We start from the raw sequence: 22,299 nt of genomic DNA on the forward strand, positions 1-22,299 counted from the left end.
GACTTTTAAATCGGATTATATTTGCAACGACTGCTTAGTCCTTTTTATAAGGCATAGTTGGGCGTGATCAAATTTTGGACATGAAAGGAAATTGCTAAGTTAAAACTCGATTGTAAAACGATTGAAATCTATTGATAAATTCTATTAAAAATATATACAACATGAAAGAATAAAAAGTAGAGAACGTCAGAGGAAGAAAAATTGGGGAAAGAACAGATAATGAGAGATATATATATATATATAGAGAGAGAGAGAGACAGAGAGAGAGAGCGCCAGAGAGAGAACAGGGATGAGAAATAAATGATTCCTTATTCAATTCTTAATTTAAAGTGATACTCATTTAAAACTAATTTGTATATAATTGGTAAATTGTATATGGCCATGTAATTAAGTTAAAGCTTGATTTGGGAGGGTAATAAAGTTTCATATGTAGTATAGGAAGGTAAAAATTTCCATATTAACAAGCGGTCCAAAAACTAGCCATCCGAGCTAACTTTTACATAAATAGCTTATACAAGTAATTTTAATCATTTCTTAGTGAAATTTTATACACCCTATGTATCAGCAGGGGCGCATGCACCACCACTTCATCAAAAAAATTCGTTAATATGTATATATAAATAGTAAGAAAAATAAAAATATTTGATATAATTTTTAAAAACTGATAACGCTTTTCGCTATAGTGATTTATTTATTTGCTCACTTTTTCAAATATTGACATTGCTTATAAAAATTTCAGAAAAGGGCCAAAACTACCCTTATTGTTTGCTAAATGGTTTATAAATACCCTTCGTCCATCTATCCGTCCAAAAATACACACAACATTAATTCTATTAATTAAATTAACCCCGCGACTAATGGCAGAACTGGTGAGCCTACAATTTAATGACGTGCCATTTTTTTACTGGGGCACGTGGCAATCTTCGACGGGAACAAAAATGGATATTATTTCGACTCATTTACCTTATCCGACCTATTTACAAAAATGGTAGTATCTATCACACCCATTTCCACTCATCTGACCTCCTCCTTGCTTCTTCTCCAATCATAAACCTCATCTTTAGGAAATGAACATGCCAAGAATCAAAGAAGATATCAGAAATGTTAGACCCTCCATCTTCGGCCATTGTCCATGTTTTCTCTCTTTTGCAACAAAATCACATAGACAAAGATAACATAAGCATCAAGCATAAGGCAAGAAAATATTAACAGTGTTTGTTGTCCATACCTGAAAGATTCTAGTCACGTTCATGATTACTTATCGCTGCTGGTTACCATTTTTGGCAAGGACATCCAGTTTTGGCAAGGACATCCAGTGGTCGCCATCACTGGTGGTAGAGGAATGATGTCGGCAGTAGCACCCTGGAGAGGGTGGGTGGGTGGGGGGGGGGGGGGAGGTGAGTTTGTTAAGAACATAAGAGAAAGAGAGGGCGGAAAGTTGGGGGTAACGTCGAACTTTCGACGGTGGCGGCGATTGGCTAGTGGCAACGCCAAACTTTTGGGATTTAGGTTCGTTAGAGTGGGTGTGCTGGGTGATAAGGAAAAAGAGAAAGGAAAAAAGCAAAGAAAAAGAAAGAAAATAATTAGGCGGGTCAAATAAATGAGCCGGTATTAAATCCAGGTTAGATTTCAGCCCGAGATTGCCACGTGGCCAGTAATAAAATGCCATGTCATTAAATTGAAGGCCTACCAATTCTGCCGTTAGTCGCGGGGGTAATTTTATTAATAGAATTAACGTCGTGTTTATTTTTGGAAGGATAGATGGATGGAAGGTATTTATAGACCATTTAGCAAACAATAGGGATAGTTTTGACCATTTTCCGCAAAAATTTCTATGTACGGCTGTATATAATAATTAATCTTTCTCTTTCTGCTTACTTTTTTCCCTTTTTTTTAATAGTTCTTCTCTAATTATTGTATCATATTGTGCTGTTTGAGCTTAAGCATCGAAATAAATGGCATACAGTGTCAGAAAACTACAACCAACCAGAAGCCACAAAGAAGCTAATGGAGTATTTTCACAGAAAGAAACTTCAGATTCAACAAAAAAGAAATAAAGGAACTTCAGACTATGCTAATTTCTGCACATGCTGCAAAATATTTGAGCGCACAGCACGGGCACCTCTACTTGACGCTAGTATAATTTTCCACTTTTAACTTTCAACTGCCAACACACACATTCAAAAGGAAACAAGAAAAGAAAAGGTCAATTGTATATGTAGTGAGAGTGTGAGACTATTGAAAAAAATACCAATCTAATTAGGCATGGATGTATAGTATCTGCAGAATAGCAGGTGAAGTACACAACAATCACAGAAATTGTAGAAAAGAACCCGAAGATGAGATGTCTAAAAGAATATTTGGATTTCCATCACTCGTTTAGTGTATAAGGATTTGCATAACAAAAATTAAAGTCTAGTTCTTCCAACTCTTTGTGGAGTTTCTTCAACACACGAGGGTGCCCAAGTTGGAAAGAGCTAGATTTCAAAGGGGGTAAAAAGATAAAAGAGCAGACAGTACAACATCTAGTCAGGTAATAAAAAGCATTCCACTATATCTCATCTGGCTGTGTCTGTTTACAAGGTAGAAGAGAATAACCTAACCACAGTTCGTCAATAAAGCAGCCTACAACACAACCTCGTGGTACCAAGCAAAAAAATTAGCACTTCTGAATCAAAAGCTGATGGAATAGCTTCACTACAAAATTCAAAAGGATGAGGCAATAGACAAAAGCAAATAAACAGTGTCGCCAATATAACCCTTAGGTGGATTTTGCATATATGACTGGAACAAATTCATTTAGAAATGTACAAAAAAGTTACTGATCAAGTGACTAGATGAATTTCACTGTTGAACTTCTAATGCAGTAGAAATCCACTCTGAAGCAGCTGCACGGACATCTGCTTCCACATGCATCACAAGAGAGATTGGAGTGACCGCTATCTGTTGAGCACATTAACATCAACTGATCAAGGCATATAAAGACACAGCAAATCCACTAGCGCGAGTTTGTCTAAACTGTAAATATGATCACAAGGGCAGAGAACAAGCTAAGAAACTCCAAAGCTCCCTCCCAGCACCATGTGGGAAAAAGACAATTATATCAAGGATTGGAGTAATAAACTTACAAAGCCATTTTCAAGAGCTCTATAATCTAAATCCTCATCCTCTTCTTCCTGCTTTTTTTCAAGTAACTGCAATGCAAATAATCAATATGGTCATTCACTTAATGTTAGAACCAACTGGTACCACGTAAAAAGATATCGAGATGAGAAAAATCAGTAGAAGGAAACATGTGACGCTTGGCTGTGAGAACCACAACTTTGCAACATCTGAGGACATAAATATGACCGCCCAAATAGAAGAACAAGCATGCTCTATCGTCACAGAGACAGTGCAATAAGCAAATATCTGAGAGCATCAAAATCACTTAACACATTCTGATACATAAGATCCCACTTTTCCATTGACAGAGATTGATAAAGTTGAAATTTGCATTTTCACTTAAAAGAAAACAACCTGAAGATTCCTCTATTGGTTATCCAAGACAGCCAACTCGATATCATATTTCCATAGAGTTGGAAAATATTTCCTTACCTCCAATCTGAAATACTTGACTTTCCGGTTGGGATCAGATTTCCCTGCTACACCAACAGATTCAACCTCCTCTAAATTCTTTTTCTGAGTGGCTAACCGACGGGCGGCACCCTGAGAAAAATGAGAAGGTAGAGGTATGACTGGCGAAGATATATACACTGCAAACCTTGACTGAGACAACTAAAACAAACAGGGGCTGCATAGTGTTCCAAAGGCATGTCACAAATAACTGTATTTAGACCCATTTATGTGCATGTTGCCTTATTGCATACTGTAATGGAGTCAAAAGAGCCACTCAGATACTACTCAACACACACATTGGAAACTGGGAAATGAATCAGCTTTGAAGTTATTACCTCTTGCCTTGAGCTCTGGACACTATACTTTTTAAATATTCAACAGAATTTGTACTCCATATAAATTCCTTTCAGATATATGGATGAGGGGTAGCTTAATTCTTGATCTTGTTTAACTTAAAGAGCAAAATTATGCAATTGGGTTGTCACTAACTTAGAGGCAATCATACACTTGCTTTTAGCATCATAAATCATCGAGGTCACTACATGCCAGTAAAGGACCAGTTAAGCAAAATACTATGACATCTACTCACTGCTGCAGAAGCATCTCGTCCTAGTTGCGCGAGCTGTATTCCAAGGCTTTCCTGATTGGGAAGAAAACGTCCGGCAGCTGGATTCCTGTTTGCTGAAGTAGCTTGCCAGCAAAGCTTAGGGCTCCAGTGACTTTGCTTGGTCAATTTAAACCCCTGTCACGTAAAGGGACAAAAATAATCTCTCTGTATCCACATATATGAAGAGATACAACATGCTAATACAAACACAACTCTGCCCTGATACCGGAACGTGGTGACAAAAGGAACGAAGACGAAACTTTGGTTTTGCACCCCAACACCAATAGACTCACTCAAACATCCTTCAGAATGTTTCAGAAATAGCCGTTTCAAATGGATGGATGCTTTTTTAACTGGTCTGATCAATGAACCACAAGTCCATATTCTTTATTATTTTTCATTTGGAAGAAGCGGCCCAAGGGTGACAATAAAACAGACCTTGTTTGTCAGAGGAGATTTTGGAACTTCCACATGCAGCAAGCAACATTTGGGAAAAGCTCCCTTCTCTATATCTCTAATGGCTGCATTTATCAACGGTAAACAAACACTTACAGCATCCTTGAAATCACTTTCTTGACTTTCATCATTCTTCCTAAAGTAGATTATGGGTATGCATTGTTAAGACCATCAAGAGTAATCAAAACTTCAGCAGTATACCATAAATGAAAGGCAAATACCAGTCAAGTGATATCGATAAAGATGGGACACCATTGAACAATGACTCCCTTGCACCAGCTACAACACCTGAGTAAAACCTGGAAACAGTGTAGTAATACAGATAATCAGAAAATTCTAAGGAGATGGGTTTGTTGTTATTGTTATTGTTGTTGGTTGTTGTTGTATATAAAAGTAACAAATAAAAGAGCAAGAACGTGTCAATTCACAACTTTAATATGAGCAGTAGTCATAATAAAACAATTTCAAGCAAAAGAATTGTGCTAAATTAAAGTTACTACTAAAAATGAACATTGTCAGTACTTAGTAGACAACAGGAAGGTCACAAAAGAAATTTCTACTTACATATGATGGCCACAACTTGATCCCTTGTTGATTCCACTTATCACCTAAAAGTCCAAGCAGAAAGAAATAACAGAGGATACTCTGCGGGTAAGCAATACCAAACCCAAAAATGAAATAGGATAACAGTATAACTGGAAGCATGTCAAAGAATACCAGCATAGGCTTGGACCAGGAAAATAGTGCCCCAGACAAGGCTAATGACACACAATCTACGGGAGTCCCTAATACCAGAACAAATTCAAACGGCCTAACATGTTAGAGTTGAAATACTGTATATAAAAAAAAAAATCAAAATAGAATATTCCTACAAAGCTCCAGTAAAAATTGATATCAAACGTTACAACAAAACAATGAACAAAATATATATACTTCTAAAACCAACAGTAAGAGTGTGATACCAGAAACTTCATAAGCAATAGCACCATGAATCTCAGCCGAAGTAACCGCAATGGTTTCCTTCAGAGTAAAAGAGTGGCCTGCTGTTGATTTATCTCTACAACAGCATTTGGAATGCATTAACCATAGATTATTAAGGATTGTTTGGTATGCAAGCAAATTATAACATTAAAACTATTTATCCAATCTAATAAAACTTTTACTATATTATAACGAAAAAACTGTTATCTGTGTGAACAAATATGTATCAGTAATAGGGAGAGAGAGGATTTTAAAAGGAAACTCACGATTGAGGAGCGCAGACATGAACATTGTAGAGGCCTTGACGAACGAGAGCATCAACAAGATAGGTGAGGCCTGGGGATTCGATCCCATCACCATTTGTAACCAGAATTACAGGCTTTGTATTGTCAACCTCGCCAGCATCATCTGGAACCGAGCTGGACGAAGCGGGTTCAGTGGAATTTTCATTGTTGGGCTGATTTTGGGCACCACCTTTTCTGCTGGAAAGGACTTCCTGAAGATTGGAAACTAGCCCAGGTGGCAGGAAGTTGTTTTTCGCCCCAGAGGGTCTCATTGAGAGAGTGCGTGTCGGTGTGTGTGTGTGTGTGTGTGTGTGTTGCGTGATGCAGGAGTAGAAAGGACGTGAACGTGACGTGAAGAAGAGGAAAACGAGGGCAATGAAGCGCTCAAAAATGGATAGACCGGTTCCACCGGCGTTCTCAGGTAAAAGAGCGGCTATTTATTACAAGTGTAGCCTGAAGATGAGACAGAGTGGGAGAGTGGTCAATGGGGGCAGCGGTAACGTGAGACAGATATTCATGCGATTTAGTTAGTATTATAAAAGAGTGATTTTTTCCTTTAAAAAAGAATGATACAAAATGAAATACTAGATGCATTTGCTTGAAAGAAGTTGATAAAAAAATTTATTCAAACAATTAGGAGGATGATGAATATATCCCTTTTCAAAGGATAATCTGTATGTAAATGATACTTATAGCAAATGAAAAATCTTCTAGTTGCAGATATTGCATTTCCTTTTCCATTTGTTGCAGTTATTAATAATGACATTATATTTTTTGTAGTTTTCACAACTATAATAATATGCAGGAGAAATCTTCATTATGGGTGAGAATGAAATTTTAATATTTGTATGAGAGATTAAAGTAGGTTTACTTGCTAAGGTAGAGCAATCGTCCAGACTAGAAAAAACAATTGGAAGGAAAAATCACAAGAAGGCAAGTCATGAAAACACTCGAATTCCTCATGAACTCAAGCAAAATTCACAAGAGAAATCCTAAGACAAAATGTGCGTATGGAGAGAAAAGAGCATGAGCTGAACAGAGAGATTTTATTAAGGTGTAAAGCTGTACAAAATAATATGAAAGTTTATATTTATATTTATACAATCTGGGTCGGATAAAGAGTTAAATAACAATGAACCGGGTCTACTAAGGAGGCTTCATCAGCTTCAGCTTCTTCAAGTGGGCCTCTCCTTCATTGGGTCTGTGTATTGCTTCATGGGCTCCAACACTCCCCCCCCCCCCCCCCCTTCTAGCTGGAAGGGGAATCCATTCCAAGCTTGGAGATAGAGGCCTTTTGACTGCTACCCAAAAGGGGCTTAGTAAAAATGTCAGCCAGTTGAGAATGAGTACAGATAGAGTGCAGAGTTATTAGCCCAGCTTTCAGCGCATCCCGAACAAAATGGCAATCCACTTCAATATGCTTAGTACATTCATGGAAAACAGGATTCTTCGCGATGTGTATGGCAGATTTACTATCACAGAAAACATCAACAGGGACAAGATCTCCCACACCAAGCTCAGCCAAGAGTCGAAGGACCCAAGAAACCTCAGCAACCAATAATCTGAGTGCCATGTACTCAGGCTCAGCAGAGGATAGAGCAATGGTGGGCTGTTTCTTAGACTTCCAGGCAATGGGGCAACCACCAAGAAACACGATAAGGCCACTAACAGACCGTCTAGAATCAGCACAACTTGCCTAATCTGAATCACAGTAACCTTGGAGAGTAAAGTCAAGAGAATTACATAATAACAAACCAAGTGATGGGGTGCCAGCCAAGTACCTCAATACATGATAAGCAGCATTCAAATGGTTCAGTCGTAGGGCAGACATGTATTGGCTCAAATGTTGAACACTGAATGATATGTCAGGTCTAGTATGTTGCAAGAAATTTAACTTCCCTACCAACCTTCTATAGACAGAGGGATCAAGCAGCAAATCTCCAGAATCAGCTGACAACTTAACATGAGTATCTAAGGGGGAAACAACAGGAGTGACAACAGAACAGTGGAACTTAGAAAGAAGTTCCACAAGAAACTTGTGTTGATTAACCATAAAACAATTTTCTTGCTTTACAACTTCAAGTCCAAGAAAAAAATGAATTTCACCAAGATCTTTTATCTTAACTGAGCATCTAAAAACTGTTTCAAGGCAGCAATTTCACATAAATCATCCCCAGTCACCAGTATATCATCAACATAAGCAGCTACTATAGTCAAGGAATTCCAATGCAACTTCCTAAACAAAGAATAGTCATTAACACTAGGGTGAAAACCCTTAGACTGGAGAGCTGAGGACAGCTTAGCATACCATTGTCTAGAAGCCTGCCTCGGACCATAGAGAGATTAATTAAGCGTACAGGCTAAAGGAGTAGTAGAAGTAGAGGATTGAATAGTCAAACCAGGAGGTATTTTCATATACACCTCTTCATCAAGATCCCCATATAGAAAAGTATTGTTAACATCAAGTTGGAATGCCATCCAATGTCTCTTAGCTGCTATGGATAGTAGGCATCTAATGGTGGTCAATTTGACCACTGGAGAGAAAGTTTTAGTAAAGTCTACTCCTTCGTGTTGACTATCCCCTCTAATCACCAATCTAGACTTGTATCTCTCAATAGAGCCATCTGCCCACTGTTTTATCTTGTAAACCCATTTACAAGGTATAGCTTTCTTCCCTGATGGAAGAGGCATTATAGTCCATGTGTTATTGGCATCTAAAGCTTGAAACTCCTTCATCACGGCCTCCTGCCAAGCAGCATTAGACACAATTTGATGATAAAATTGAGGCTCTTGTAAGCAATTAACTTCAGAAGAGGACAACACTTTAGAACTAGAAACAGAGGTGCATACATAATCATTAGGATAAGTAGGAGGTTTGGAGGGCCTACCAGATCTTCTAAGAGGAGGATTAGTAACACAGGAGGGATCATCAGAAGTAGAAATAGAGGAAGATGTAGAGACAGGTATAGCATCAGAAATATAATCAGGCATTGGCACATTATCAGTCATAGAAGAATGAGGGACTAGAGGAAACAAAGGAGCAGGAGTAGATGCATTAGAATAGGGAAATATGTGTTCATGGAACACCATATCCCTTGAGTGAAAAATAACTGAACTGGATAAGTTGAGCAACTTATAAGCTTTCTTACCAGAACTATATCTAATAAAACAGATGGAATAGTCCTAGATTTGAACTTATCTCTGTAAGGCTTAGGTACAGCAGCAAAACATAAGCAGCCAAAAGCTTTCAAGTATGCAAATGAAGGAGAGTAACCATGCAACAACCCAAAATATGACTTATTTTGAAGTAGAGGTGAAGGAAACATGTTTATGAGATATGTGGCAGTCAAAACACACTCACCCCAATATTTGAGAGGCAATTTTGATTGAAAGAGGAGTCCCTGGACAGTTTCAAGAAGATGTTTGTGTTTCCTCTCCACTACACCATTTTGCTGTGGTGTATGTGAACAGGAAGTCTGGTGAAGGATACCTTGAGTAGAGAAAAAGGTTATAGCCTCATTACTTTCTCCCAACTCAAAAGCTTTATCTGATCTCACAGTTTTGACAGGAAGGGAAAACTAAGTGCTGACCATAGCACTAAAGGATTTCAAAATAGAAAAGGCATTGGATTTAGAGCAAGGGAGTCCAAGTGGCTCTAGTAAAGTCATCTACAATGGTCAGAAAATACTTAAAACCATTATAAGTTTGAGTGTGATAGGGTCCCCACAAATCTACATGAATCAGTTGGAAAAGAGTAGTGGAGCGAATGGTACTTTCAGGAAAGGGTAACCTTTGCTGTCTAGCCATGGGACAAATTGAGCAAATGAAAGATTGTTTATTAGGCAATTTATCAGAAAGAAAAGGAATATGCTTCATTTTAGCAAAAGGAGCATGTCCTAACCTCAAATGCCATGCATGATCAATAGACAAGGCAGAAGTAGAAAGATTAGCACATAGAAGGATATAGAAGAGAACTGCTCTTATTCTTTATATCAACATTGACAGTTATGGTATTTACAGAGGAATTAGAAGAAGAAGCATCACAGTCACAAAGATCATTAGGCTGAAGAATGTAGAGACCCTTCTGAAGTCTACCAAGCACCACTGGCTTCTTCAGAAAAGGGCCCTGCAACAAAGCACATGCATAGACAGTAAAAAAGGCTTTACATTTAATATGAACTAGTAGTTGATTTGAAAATATGAGATTATAATGAAAAGAAGGAACAAGCAGGACATTAGGAAGAGATATGGTTGGAGAAAGATAACGAGAACCAGTACAATGGACCTTAACTTTGTATCCATTTGGAAGAGTCACAAGGTAAGGCAAAGTTAAGGGCTTAATATCAGTTAGTAAAGATTGGTGGGGGTCATGTGATTAGTAGCACCAGAGTCTATGATCCAAAGGTCATCCTCTACTTTAGTAAAATTGCAAACATAAGAATCACAATTACTGAAAGCAGAAATACCTATCAGACCTGCAAAGTTTGCTGAACCAGATGGAATTTTTTGAGAGGCAGAGGACATCTTGGACTGTTGAAGCAAATTGAGCAGTTGATCATATTGTTCTTTTGTCAGAATGTTGCCCCAATGTCAAGTGGAATCACCTTGGAGCTCTCAGAAGCAGCGTTATCAGTAGCTCCCATATCAGGTGAATTAGAAACTTGAGCAAATGCAGCTGACCTTTTGAATTTGGAACCAAAGCCTGGAGGGTACCCATGCAGCTTATAGCAGTTTTCAATTAGATGCCCAGGTTTCTTATAGTATCTGCACATCAAACTAGAATTCCCCTTCTTAGTAGGATCAAAATTTATCCTCGGAGTGAAAGGCCTTTGAACTCTGGTACTGTCCATAGTAGTGTCAAATTGCACCCTTGAATTCATAGGCTTCTGAACATTTGTGCTAAAGGAGGTAGACTCTAGACTGAAAACTGAATTTGAAATTTGAACTTCGGCTTGGCTTTCATCCTCAGTTAGCATTGCATACACACTGTTAATATCAGGCAAAAGCTTCATTAGAAGAAGGTTTCTCCTAACCCCAGTGTAGGTTTCATTTAACCCCATCAGAAATTGATGAACCTTCTGCTCTTCCTTTAGCTTCTGAAAGGCCTCTTTACAATTACATGTACAGTCTGGATAAGTAATTGAGTATGCCAACTCATCCCGAAGCTTTTTAATACGACTGAAATAGGAAGCAGTGTTAGAAGACCCCTGGGAAATGGAAGCAAGGTCCTTCCTGATTTGAAACACCTTAGTCTCATTTGCTTTCCCATATCGTTCGATTTCTTTCCAAAGTTTTTGAGCAGATTCTGTATGCATCGCACTCTCCCTAATCTTAGTGTCTAGACTATTTAGTATCTACGCAGTCACCATATCATTACAACGAACCCATGGTTCAAACAACACAGAGTTTTCACTAGGTTTGGGGATTGTCCCATTGATTATCCCCAATTTATTTTTACATGATAATCCAATTAACATGCTTCGTCTCCAACCCCATAACCCGTGCCATTAAAGGTCTTTGTGACCAAAATTATGCTTGGCGAGTCAGACGGGTACATGTACAAAGGGTGTGAGTTCAACAGAAGAAGAAATAGTTGAGGTTGAAGGAGTAGTGGCAGAAGTAGTAGTGGAAGAATCGTCAATAGGAGCCATTGATAGAAATTATTCAATTGAAAAATTAGGATTTGAAAGAATTAGGGCTTTCACAAATTCAATCAATTCTCACAGCAAAGCAAATGTAGACGGCAAAAATTACAGCAAATGAAAGTTACCGGACTCCGACGACTAGTTTGAACAGAGCACACCGTCAAAAAAACACCGAAGCAAACTCACCATCCAAAAATCTGAAACCACGAACCAAAATCCAAGGGTAATATCGATCGACACGAAATGCTCAGATATCTTCAATTATGAGCTCTGATACCATGAAAATACTCGAATTCCTCATGAACTCAGGCAAATTTCACAAGAGAAACCCTAAGACAAAATATGCGCATGGAAAGAAAAGAGCATGAGCTGAACAGATAGATTTTATTAATGTGTAAAGCTGTACAAAATAATATGAAAGTCTATATTTATATTTATACAATCTAGGTCGGGTAAAGAATTAAATAAAAATAAACCGGGTCTACTAAGGAGGCTTCATCAGCTTCAGCTTCTTCAAGTATGCCTCTTCTTCATTGGGCCTGTGTATTGCTTCATGGGCTCCAACAAGTCAAAGCCTATATCATTTCCCATTTACCCTTCTATTTCTAACAAAACCAATTAGACAGAAAAACGAAAATAGCATGCACTCCTTTCTCGCGAGCCAAAAAGAGGTGCAACATTGTGTAAAAAAGGAAAGGCATATGGTCGAGTTTTATCTTCTGTAAATACCACAACAGTTCGATGCTGAATTATATAGTAAAAACTCGTCCATAAGCATTCAGTTTTATTGTATCACTGCAATGGCTTTTACAAAGTTGTTATCTACAATTAAATTGCGAGCTTCTTTTAGAGAGGCGTCTAAACATTTCTACACGAACTCGATAACTAGCCAACAAAACCTACACTCCAGCAGAGAGAAGCAATCGCATCCAAATGTGAGATGAGAACTACAAGGTTTGCAACTCCCTTTTCTTACAATAAGATGGTTGAATAACATATATAAAGTTAAAATAAGAACTATGTTATCCTTGTCCCATGTCAACAGGCTAATGCATCTACAGGAAGTTAGTGAAAGAAATAACTAACTTTTTCTCACCAAAATCATCAACTTCAAAAGAAACAAACACCAGGAGCAAAGATTCTACACCTAGATGGTACCCGCCAAAAGTCATCACATATTTGCCACCTCGGACTTGTCACTTTCAATAAGGATGAAACCTTCCATTAGCAGCGCCATTATTCCTAGCACCACCATTTCCACCGCCACTGCTGCTACCACTACCATACCCTTTTGCACCACCATAACCAGCAGGATTGCCACCTTCAGGTGCTCCTTTACCCCCATCATTCCAACCACCACCACTGCTCCCATATCCCTTACTGCTGGCATACCCAGCACCACCACCATAGTAGCCAGGCGCACCATAGCTGCTGCCTCCATAACCAGCTGCCCCATACATAGCTCCACCAAACCCAAATCCATAACCGTATCCACCATATCCAGGGTAAAATCCTGCAGCACCTGCACTATAACTCCCTGCAAACTTGCCATAACCATCATAGCCACTGTATCCTCCATATCCGCCATAGCCTCTGCCCATCTTTCCACCATATCCACCACCAACCCCCTCTACAGAACCACCAAAGCCACCGTATGATTTTGAACCACTCCCACCACGATGTAGCCGGCTTTCACTTGCATGTTCAACACCACCTCTCTTTGGCTCTGCCCTCTTAATTTCAACCTGAAGAAGAGAAAATATCAGAGCGGTATCATTTTGTTTCATCGTAGTAAAACGGGGTGATAATCAATTCTTAAAAGTATAAAGTCCTAATTACTCACTTGTTTGCCACGAAGTTCGTGCATATGGCCATTAGATAAAACCTTTTCAACTGCTTCTTCATTATCAAAAGTGACAAAGCCAAAGCCTCGGGACCGACCAGTGTTTTGATCCAGCATGATCTGATGCTCCACAACATAGCCATAAGAAGAAAAATATTCCTTCAACTCATCTGCGATTAGTCAATAGGTTAAGGCAGCAACTTTTTGGACTCACATAGATAAGGAGTTATATCATGTAGAATACTTTTACCTTCAGTTAAAGGTAATGGAAGACCGCCAATAAAAATTTTCTTAGTTTTTGATGCTCCTTTAACTTGCATGTTCTCCTTAGGTACTGTCTTCTTCACTTCCACCTTATAAAAAAAATATATTCATTAAACATAAACCTTGGCGCAGGAGTAATAGTAAATAAAGGAAAAATAATATTATGTGGTGCTTTCAGTAGAAAATTATACCGCTCTACCATCTATGACATGGTCTTCCTCTAAAACCTTATTTGCAACTTCCGCGTCCGCATATGTAACAAATCCAAATCCACGTGGCCGTCCAGAGACCTTATCCATCATTATTACGGCATCAGTTATCTCTCCAAACTGGCTGAAATGCTTCCTAAAAGATTCTGGAAGGTAAAACACCATATACAGGACGGGGTTAGAGGAAAGACAGCCACACATCATGAAAGTAGGAAAGCAAGCAAAGTAGATGAACTTATCGAAAGGAAAAAAAACAAAGTAGATAACATAACACAGGTTACTCGGCAAACTATTATGAAGTCAAACCACTGTAGAAATTTGACAGTTTCTGAAACATGGAAAAAGAATTTGAAGAAACTAATTATCAAAAAGCAAACATAGACCAGAAGAATTTACTGTAGACGGAGAACATTAACTCAAGTACTTAACTGACTAAATACATGAATAATTAAAATGCCTCAATATCATGTTAGGAATGCATACTGCTAAAGGTTGTGTCTTTTTACTGTTTTCTCAAAGATACTCCAAAGAAAGCCCAACCCCAAATCCCACCCCCGAAAAGTAAACAGAGCAAGGACCAAAGTCAACAGTGTGAGTGCCAGCAAATACACCATAAATTGAATAATGCAAGTACTATAAGCACATCACACTGCTCCTAACCTAATAAATTAGTAATACACACAACTCAGGGGAAGCAACCAGCTCCCAAGTGCAGTTGCACTAATCTTTTAGCTGATGCCTCACGTTAGATACTAACTCATCCTAAAAGAAGTAATCACGCATTTTTAGGACCACTTTCCTCAAGAAACCTTTCGCTTTTCTCATAATCCAGATATCACTGAAACTCATGTTATGTCGTACTATAACAGTTAAGACCATCAATTCAGCAAGAAATTCTTGTCTGAAAAGAATCATGACACTATAAATTCTTATGAGAGAAGAGCTGGTACCGGAAACAAATCTTTGTGCATTATTATTGTTAAAAAGAAAAAGAAAAAAGACAACTTAAAGAAGATGCTTAAAAGTCCTTTTTCTTGCACCCAGGGATGTGGCCTAGTGGTTAATGAAGCGGGTGCAAAATCTTGAAGGCTAGGGTTAAATCCCAACAGAGTACACTACGTGAAATTTTCTCATCTGCCCAAGTCTTGGTAGCAGAGTTACCCAATACTTGTGTTAGTGGATGGTAGCAGGTACCTAGTGAAATAGTCGAGGTGCTCGCAAGTTGGCATGGACAAATGTTTCCATGGCAAGAATCTTCAGGAGAGGTGAAAGTCCCAGTTCATATTTCCATCTTTCTTGTTTAATTAGAGTATGGCTTAGTCTCAATATTTTGCCAAAAGATACATCATAATTTTTCAAATATGATGTTCATTTGTAACAAGACTTGAGCGAGTACTGACATGTGGCCAAGCAACAGAATTGAAGACATCTAAGAGACTTAACAAAAGGCCACTTAAGACACACTAGTGACATGTCAGATAAACATGTTAAGCATTCTTTATCCACATTGCTAAGCCAATTCACTATTTTCATGATCCAGGAATATGCCTAGGTCGAAAGACAATTGGTATAAACACAGCACATGAAGATACGATAGAAGGAACAATGTCAATAAAGGGGTAACCACAGTGCACAGAGGACATGCGCAGGCGCAGTGGGAAGGCCGCTGGGCTTAAATAATACACTGCTTATGTAGCACCCAAGTTTTTTGGAAAAAAAGAGAGTTAACTATGTCACAACCAAGGTATAACTGAAGAAAAAACAGAGCAAGTTGACAGCTGCATTAACTACTCAACCAAACCTTTTATGCGAGACTATTGGTACATAAACAAAAGCCATATTCTTGTCCACATCAAAACCTTTGATAATATCACTTTTTAAACTTATTCTTTACAAAATAAGACAGTGGCAATATGTAAACAATTGAATACATATCCATGTTCATAAGAAGGGAAGAATTTTGTGCGAGCACACTTTCAGATACAGCGAAACAAAGAAAGCACTTGCACAGCAACGTTAGTTGTACTTCAAATCAAATATTACTCTAAAAATGTCAAAACTGAAGCAAATGGATTTTCAGCAATCACAAACAGTTTGGAGTACAAAAAGAATTTCTATCATTTAAGGTAAAAACAGAGGGTCCTAGTCGCCAAGTAATATGCATAATTTTATACGAAGCAAGATAGCATCAATACCTTCGGTTGTCTCCCAAGCAATGCCTCCAACAAAAAGTTTTCTATCAACAAACAAAAATTACCATTATGTCGGCATAACCTCGTATATCTTTGTAAATTGCAAGAGGGGGTTTTCCATATCTACCAGAATCCCTCTTGTCAAGAAAATACAACAATTTGGTAAAAATCACGAGAAAAAACATTCTAAGACAAACCTATGACTTGCTATAAGCTAACAAGCTACTATAAACTAAGCTACTACAAACTAACCCTGCTGAAGAATCATCCATTGAATGCTTTAATTCATGGCTTTCTGAATATCTCTCTTGTTGCTCAGTTACATCAAAATCCATTGTTTTTATTGTTTCTCTACCTATGAAACCTGCAAACGGGTACAAGATTATTTCCAAAAACACCTCTAGTTTTGAGGTTGGTTTCTGTAATTTTCAGCTAAAATGAATAAACCCTAACTAAACCTTGACGGATTCCAGCACGTAGCTAGCTTTAGGTATTCTCTTCAGGAGATGGATTAGTGAGGAAAGGAGTTGAGTAGTGAGTTTTGTGATTGCTTAAACCCTAGCCTTTTGAGGTAAATGGAAAATTGCCGCCGAATGAGAGATTTCCTCGTAAATCAAATCAAATCAAATACTTCCACAGAAAAAGCAAGGACTTGTTGAGCTGCGATCTTTTCGGGGAATATTTCAAGCTTGGAAGCTGGTAAAAAGACTATAATGCTCTCTCCCACCCACATTGTATTATATTATTTTTATTAATAAATATTTGGATAAATAATTATTATTTTTATTACTATCATTTTATAATATAACAAATACGTCGTTATATAAAGTGACATTTTTTCTTGTTATATAACAACGAATTTAACTATATGATAATATAATTTAAATAACGATTAAAGTAAATATTATATTTAAAGTAATAATAGATATAATATTGGTAGGTAATAACCATCCAAACAAACTATTAAAGTCAAGTGGAATTAAATTTCATTCTTTTAATATTTTGTTATATATTTGGAAATCGAGGAAGGGAAAGAAAAAGGCGTTATTTGCACCTGTGGTCTTTTTTGAGACTACTATTCAAATTTTGTCCCTTAATCCAGTGGGGCAGATTTATTGGCTGTTTGGCCAAGCTTCTCAAATTTTAGATGTACTTTTATTTTCAAAAGAAGTGCTTTTTTTCAAAGTTAGAAGTGTTTGGCTAAGCTTTTGGAAGAAAAAAAAAGTGTTTTTGAAGAAAAGCAGAAGCAATTTTGGAGAAGCAGAAAAAAGTAGTTTTTTTTTCAAAAACACTTTTTTGATAAGAATTATTGAGAAAAATAAACTTAGAAGCAGTTTTTAAAAGCTTGGTCAAACACTAATTGCTGCTGAAAAGTATTTTCAAATTAATTAGCCAAACACAAACTGTTTCTCATCAAAAGTACTTTTGATAAAAGCATTTTTTTTAAAAGCTGATTTTTGCAGCTTGGCCAAACAGACAATTAGCTTGTAAAAGTGGCTGGTTGAGTTCTCTTTTTTGTTTTTACAATGTAGTTGGTGAAAAATTATCCAAATTGGAAGTTTCCATCAAACTATACTCCATTCGGTCCACTTTAATTGATTTTTTTGTTGATTTTATCTATAATTCATCTTTTAACATTAATTAATAATAAAATTGACTATGTTAACCTTAATTTATTCATTCGAATTATAACAAATACTCCTAGGCTCTTTACCCCGAAGGTTACTTTGGAAAAAAAAAGTTAATTCCTTCTTGATATATAAAAAAAATTAACCATAAAAAAAATAAAAAAATCAATTAAAGTGGACCTGAAGGAATATCAATCGAGGAGTATCAATTAATTATGATTAAGTGATTTAGAGATTAATATTGGAAGTTTCCACCAAACCATTTCACAAAGAACTTAAGGGTGTGTTTGGTACGAAGGAAAACATTTTCTGGAAGATGTTTTCCAATTTTCCCATGTTTGGTTGACTTAAATATTTTGAAAAATATTTTCCTTATCAACTCATTTTCCTCCAATTTGAGGAAAATATTTTCCTTATCAAGAGAAGGGAAAACATTTTCCAAAACTCCTTCTCAACCTTCCCCACCCTATCCCCCAACCCACCCCCACACCCACCCACCCAAACTCCACCCCATCCCACCTCTCTCTCCAAAAACGGATTTTTTTAAAAAACTTTCAGTTTTTTTTTTACCGTCACCACCAACCCTGCTATCCCCGCCAAACCCCCCCTCCCTCACTGCCCCACCCCCGCAAAAAAAAATTTTTAAATTTTTTTAATTTTTTTTTTTAATTTCAAATTTCTATTTTTTTATTTTTCTGCACATACCCCCTGCCCCTGCCCCCCCCGGGAAAAAATATTTTATATATATTAATTTTTTCATCTGTCGGTTTACAGGTTCGAAATTTTACAAGTTCCAAAGTTATGAGTTCAGAGGTTTATGTGTTTGAAAGTTTACGGGTTTAGAAATTATAAAGTTTACGGGTTCGAAAGTTCGCGGTTGTTACGCAAAAAAGTAAAGCAACACATTAGTTGCTTTGGGTTGTGTCAATTGTTGGAGACTTAGGGGAGGGGTGGGGGAGGGGGTGAGGAGAGTTGCATAAAAAATATTTTCCTAAAAAAAATATTTTCTCCTCTCTAACCAAACAATATAAAATATTTTTCGAAAAATATTTTCCACTCAGCAACCAAACAAGGAAAATAAGTGATAAGACCACCCATTTTCCATGAAAATATTTTCTAGGAAAACATTTTCCATGGAAAACATTTTCCTTCGTACCAAACACACCCTAAATGTAAATGACATTTCATCTACCAACAAGCTGTGATTTTTAGTCATATACCTAAGTTTCTAAGAGAGGACAGCAATTAAAAGACTCAAAAAGAGTGTAGTAGTAACAACAGCCGGTTCAGTACAGAGAACTAACAAAATTCTACTTCAAGAACTACTTTTTCATGTACAATGACAAAAAATAAAACTACAAGTAGAATTCAGGATTTGACAAATGTTGACACTCCTTTACAGCGTATGAAAGGGTAGTCCGGTGCACAAAGTATCCTGCGTTCATGCAGGATCCAGGGAAGGCCGCACCCCAAAGGAATGTACACCACATAAAATTGCTAGCGAAAACCATCAAGGGTGTACTTCCTTTTGCAAGGAACATCAATCTTCTAACTCTTCATCATCTTCATCGGCATCAAATTCCTCCTCCTCTTCTTCTTCATCACCAACTTCCGCCTCTTCTTCTACATCGTCTACAATGAAACCCCCCAGTGTTTCATCTACCTCATCCTCTTCTTCTTCTTCCTCAGATTCTTCCTCAGAAGGTCTAGTTTTCTGTTGTGGAGAACGTTTCTTCTTTTTTGCATTAGACTTGTCCTTGGACCTTGTCACGTATTTAGGTCCCTGAAGCTTCTTAGATCTCGTGAGCAGTTCTTTCTCATCTTCACTTTCACCGGTCCACTCTTCATCATCTCCCTCGCCTTTTTTCTTCCGTTTTCTCCTTGCACCCTTTTTGCCTTTTTTATCAGAACCCTCATCAGTGTCACTTTCTGCTCCTTCCTCCTCGATAAACCAATCCCAGTTCTTTATCTCCCGAATCATTCTCTTGGGATAACCATCAAATTCATGCCCCATCACCAGAAAACCAAACTCTGCATTTAGCAAAATACAAGCTTAATAAGCAGGAGATTCCTCCTAACATAGTAAAATCTTGGCTTAAATCAACTACAAAAGAATTCTATTTAAGTAGTCAACCAGACAATGTAAATATAGTCAAGTTACAATGATTCCTCTGATTGAATCAAAAGAGGAGAATGAGCACAGATGATGCACGCAAACCACCCAACGACAGTCAGTGGCGGAGTTCGAATTTTGAATAAGGGGATTAAAAAAATGTAAGAATGTCATAAATAAGATATGAACCTATGTCAAGGAGACTCAAATGGTTTATACATATATACAAAAATTTTGTTTTACCCTTTTTCCATAGTGTAACTTTCCGTCGAAGGGGATTCAATTGAACCCCTTCACCAAAAGGTAGCTACGCCCCTGAGTGGGATTGACTATTGCACAAGAACAAGGTGAACGCCAGAACTTTCAACAAGGTCGAACTCAAATCCAATTCTCTATTGGACGGCAACTACTCTGAAGGTTTCAGCAAAATGAGTCTCTATTTTCAACTCATACTTCGTACTACGTTTATCTTAGGTGCCAAAAAACATTCTTTTCAAGACGAACCAATTGGGTTTGTAAAATCAACTATAAAATTTTTTCTATTCAGTCAAATAATTAAATTACAATGAATCCTCTAAGGCACTGATCAAATCAAGAACAACAACAACAAACCTAGTATAATCCCACAAAGTAGGTCTGGGAGTAGAGTATGGGCAGAGCTTACCCCTACCTTGTGAAGGTAGAGAGGCTGCTTCCCCGATAGACCCCTTGACTCAGGGTAAAAGTGAAAAGACGCAAACACAAGTAGTAACAACAACAAGATAAGTTGAATAGGTGATAATACTAATGCTCCTGGAATGTAAAGGAGACACTCCCGCCTATCTACTAAGATAAGGCTATGACCAAATCAAGGAACAAAATGGATGCAGATGATTCATCGAATAGCCAACTAGTTACAGATTGATGGTAGTTAATTGAATTGATTGAATATTTTCAATTCACGATAAAAGTGAAGCAACTGGAAAATCAATTGAGCATTGGAATTGCAGAGGCAAAGAAACAAATAGCGGAAAAATCAAACCTTGAACAGGGTCAATGCCGGAAATATCAATATTCTCGAGGTCCAATTCAACCCCTACAGGACATAAACTACTCTGAAGGCTTTCAGCCAATTGACTCTCCATTTCCATCTCTTTCTTAACACCCCTTTGATCTTCATCGTCAAAATCAATTCTTTTCAAGGTGAACCAAATGGGTTTGTCGGCCGATACACAGAACATGTCACCATTCTCCATTTCGCCTTTTTCAAATTTCCTAAAGGTTCTAACTTTACCATCCTTGTTGCTGTATACCCAAATGGGGTTCCTTCCGATAACTTGAAAAGTAACCTTAGTTTTATCTTCTTGGTCTGAAGAGGTTTGGAGTTGGAACGAGATTTGACGGCGAGAAACGGTTCGGTCGTCGGCGGTGAACCCAAGCCCTCTACCGAACTCTCTCGTTGAACCGGTTTTCAGTAGGGTTTTGGACCCATCTATGCCTTCAAATTCCATTCTACAATCTTCTAAATTCCGGAATATTGAATGACTCGCAGTAAGTGTTACCCATTTTGTTTAGTTTCTGAATCTTTGTGCTTTTGAGTTTTGACTAGTCGGTTACACGATAGTATATAAAAATGAAAAGCTCTAAAGTTACCAAGAGAGAAAAGAAAAGGTACGAAAGGGATCATGGTGATTATGTACATTACTTAATTAAAATTATGATTAGTAATAAAGCATATTAAAGACATTCTTGATATTTCAACGTTGATACAAGATAGCAGTGTCAACTAGTAGGGGGTGTTTATGGTTCGGTTTGGGTCGGTTTTTTCCTAAAAAGAAACCAAATCAAGTAAGTCGGGTTTTCAAATATTAGAACCAAACTAAACCAATTAAGTCGGTTTTTTATCGATTCGGTTTTTGTCGGCTTTTTTCGGTTTTTCGATTTTTTCGGTTATTTATCGATCTTTTTTCTTAAATATGAGACATACACTACCTAACGCATATTCCGGCGACTGCATTTTCAACGTAACACTATCAATCAATTGCTCTTTGAGAAATCTATCATTTACCAAGATATATTGATGATAATTGAATCAAATAGTGATGAATAATTTAAGTACTCAATTAAAAATCGATTATTTTTAACATGAAATAAATTATTGTACTTAGAAAAAGAAAACTACCAAGCAAACTAGAACGTGAAGGCAAAGAATTAGATGATTATAATAGCAAAGAACTAGACTAAAAATATAAATGACTAATATGTACCATAAAATTTTAGAAACTTTATATAAAAATATACATATATATAGGTGCAATAATAAATTTAAATAGCTACTTTTGTAGTCGGTTTGGTTCGGGTTTTTTTCGGTTATTTTTTTATTAAAACCAAACCCAAACCAATTTTGATCGGTTTTTAAAATTCAAAACCAAAACCAAACCAAACTTAAAAAGTATCGGCTTTTTTTGATCGGTTTGGTT

At 37.3% G+C, this 22,299-nt stretch overlaps 3 protein-coding genes across 3 annotated transcripts; all 3 read right to left on the reverse strand.

Moving 5' to 3' along the window:
* Positions 2,530–6,430, reverse strand: LOC109211432 (5'-nucleotidase SurE-like). The gene is made up of 10 exons (XM_019374964.1): positions 5,929–6,430; positions 5,644–5,738; positions 5,399–5,466; positions 5,246–5,289; positions 4,903–4,980; positions 4,664–4,817; positions 4,208–4,360; positions 3,598–3,708; positions 3,129–3,194; positions 2,530–2,943 (listed from the first exon to the last, which is right to left on the reverse strand). Exons 1-10 carry the CDS (start codon positions 6,216–6,218, stop codon positions 2,845–2,847), a joined length of 1,158 nt encoding a protein of 385 aa, XP_019230509.1. The 5' UTR covers positions 6,219–6,430; the 3' UTR covers positions 2,530–2,844.
* On the reverse strand, positions 12,346–16,801 carry LOC109211438 (heterogeneous nuclear ribonucleoprotein 1-like). Its single transcript, XM_019374973.1, has 7 exons — positions 16,558–16,801; positions 16,352–16,463; positions 16,103–16,143; positions 13,890–14,053; positions 13,685–13,787; positions 13,435–13,604; positions 12,346–13,336 (listed from the first exon to the last, which is right to left on the reverse strand). Exons 2-7 carry the CDS (start codon positions 16,432–16,434, stop codon positions 12,794–12,796), a joined length of 1,104 nt encoding a protein of 367 aa, XP_019230518.1. The 5' UTR covers positions 16,435–16,463; positions 16,558–16,801; the 3' UTR covers positions 12,346–12,793.
* LOC109211450 (transcription initiation factor TFIID subunit 7) lies at positions 18,949–21,449 on the reverse strand. The gene is made up of 2 exons (XM_019374984.1): positions 20,862–21,449; positions 18,949–19,758 (listed from the first exon to the last, which is right to left on the reverse strand). Exons 1-2 carry the CDS (start codon positions 21,328–21,330, stop codon positions 19,268–19,270), a joined length of 960 nt encoding a protein of 319 aa, XP_019230529.1. The 5' UTR covers positions 21,331–21,449; the 3' UTR covers positions 18,949–19,267.

Source organism: Nicotiana attenuata, chromosome 2 (genome assembly GCF_001879085.1).
Source record: "Nicotiana attenuata strain UT chromosome 2, NIATTr2, whole genome shotgun sequence".
In the NCBI taxonomy this organism is placed as follows: domain Eukaryota; kingdom Viridiplantae; phylum Streptophyta; class Magnoliopsida; order Solanales; family Solanaceae; genus Nicotiana; species Nicotiana attenuata.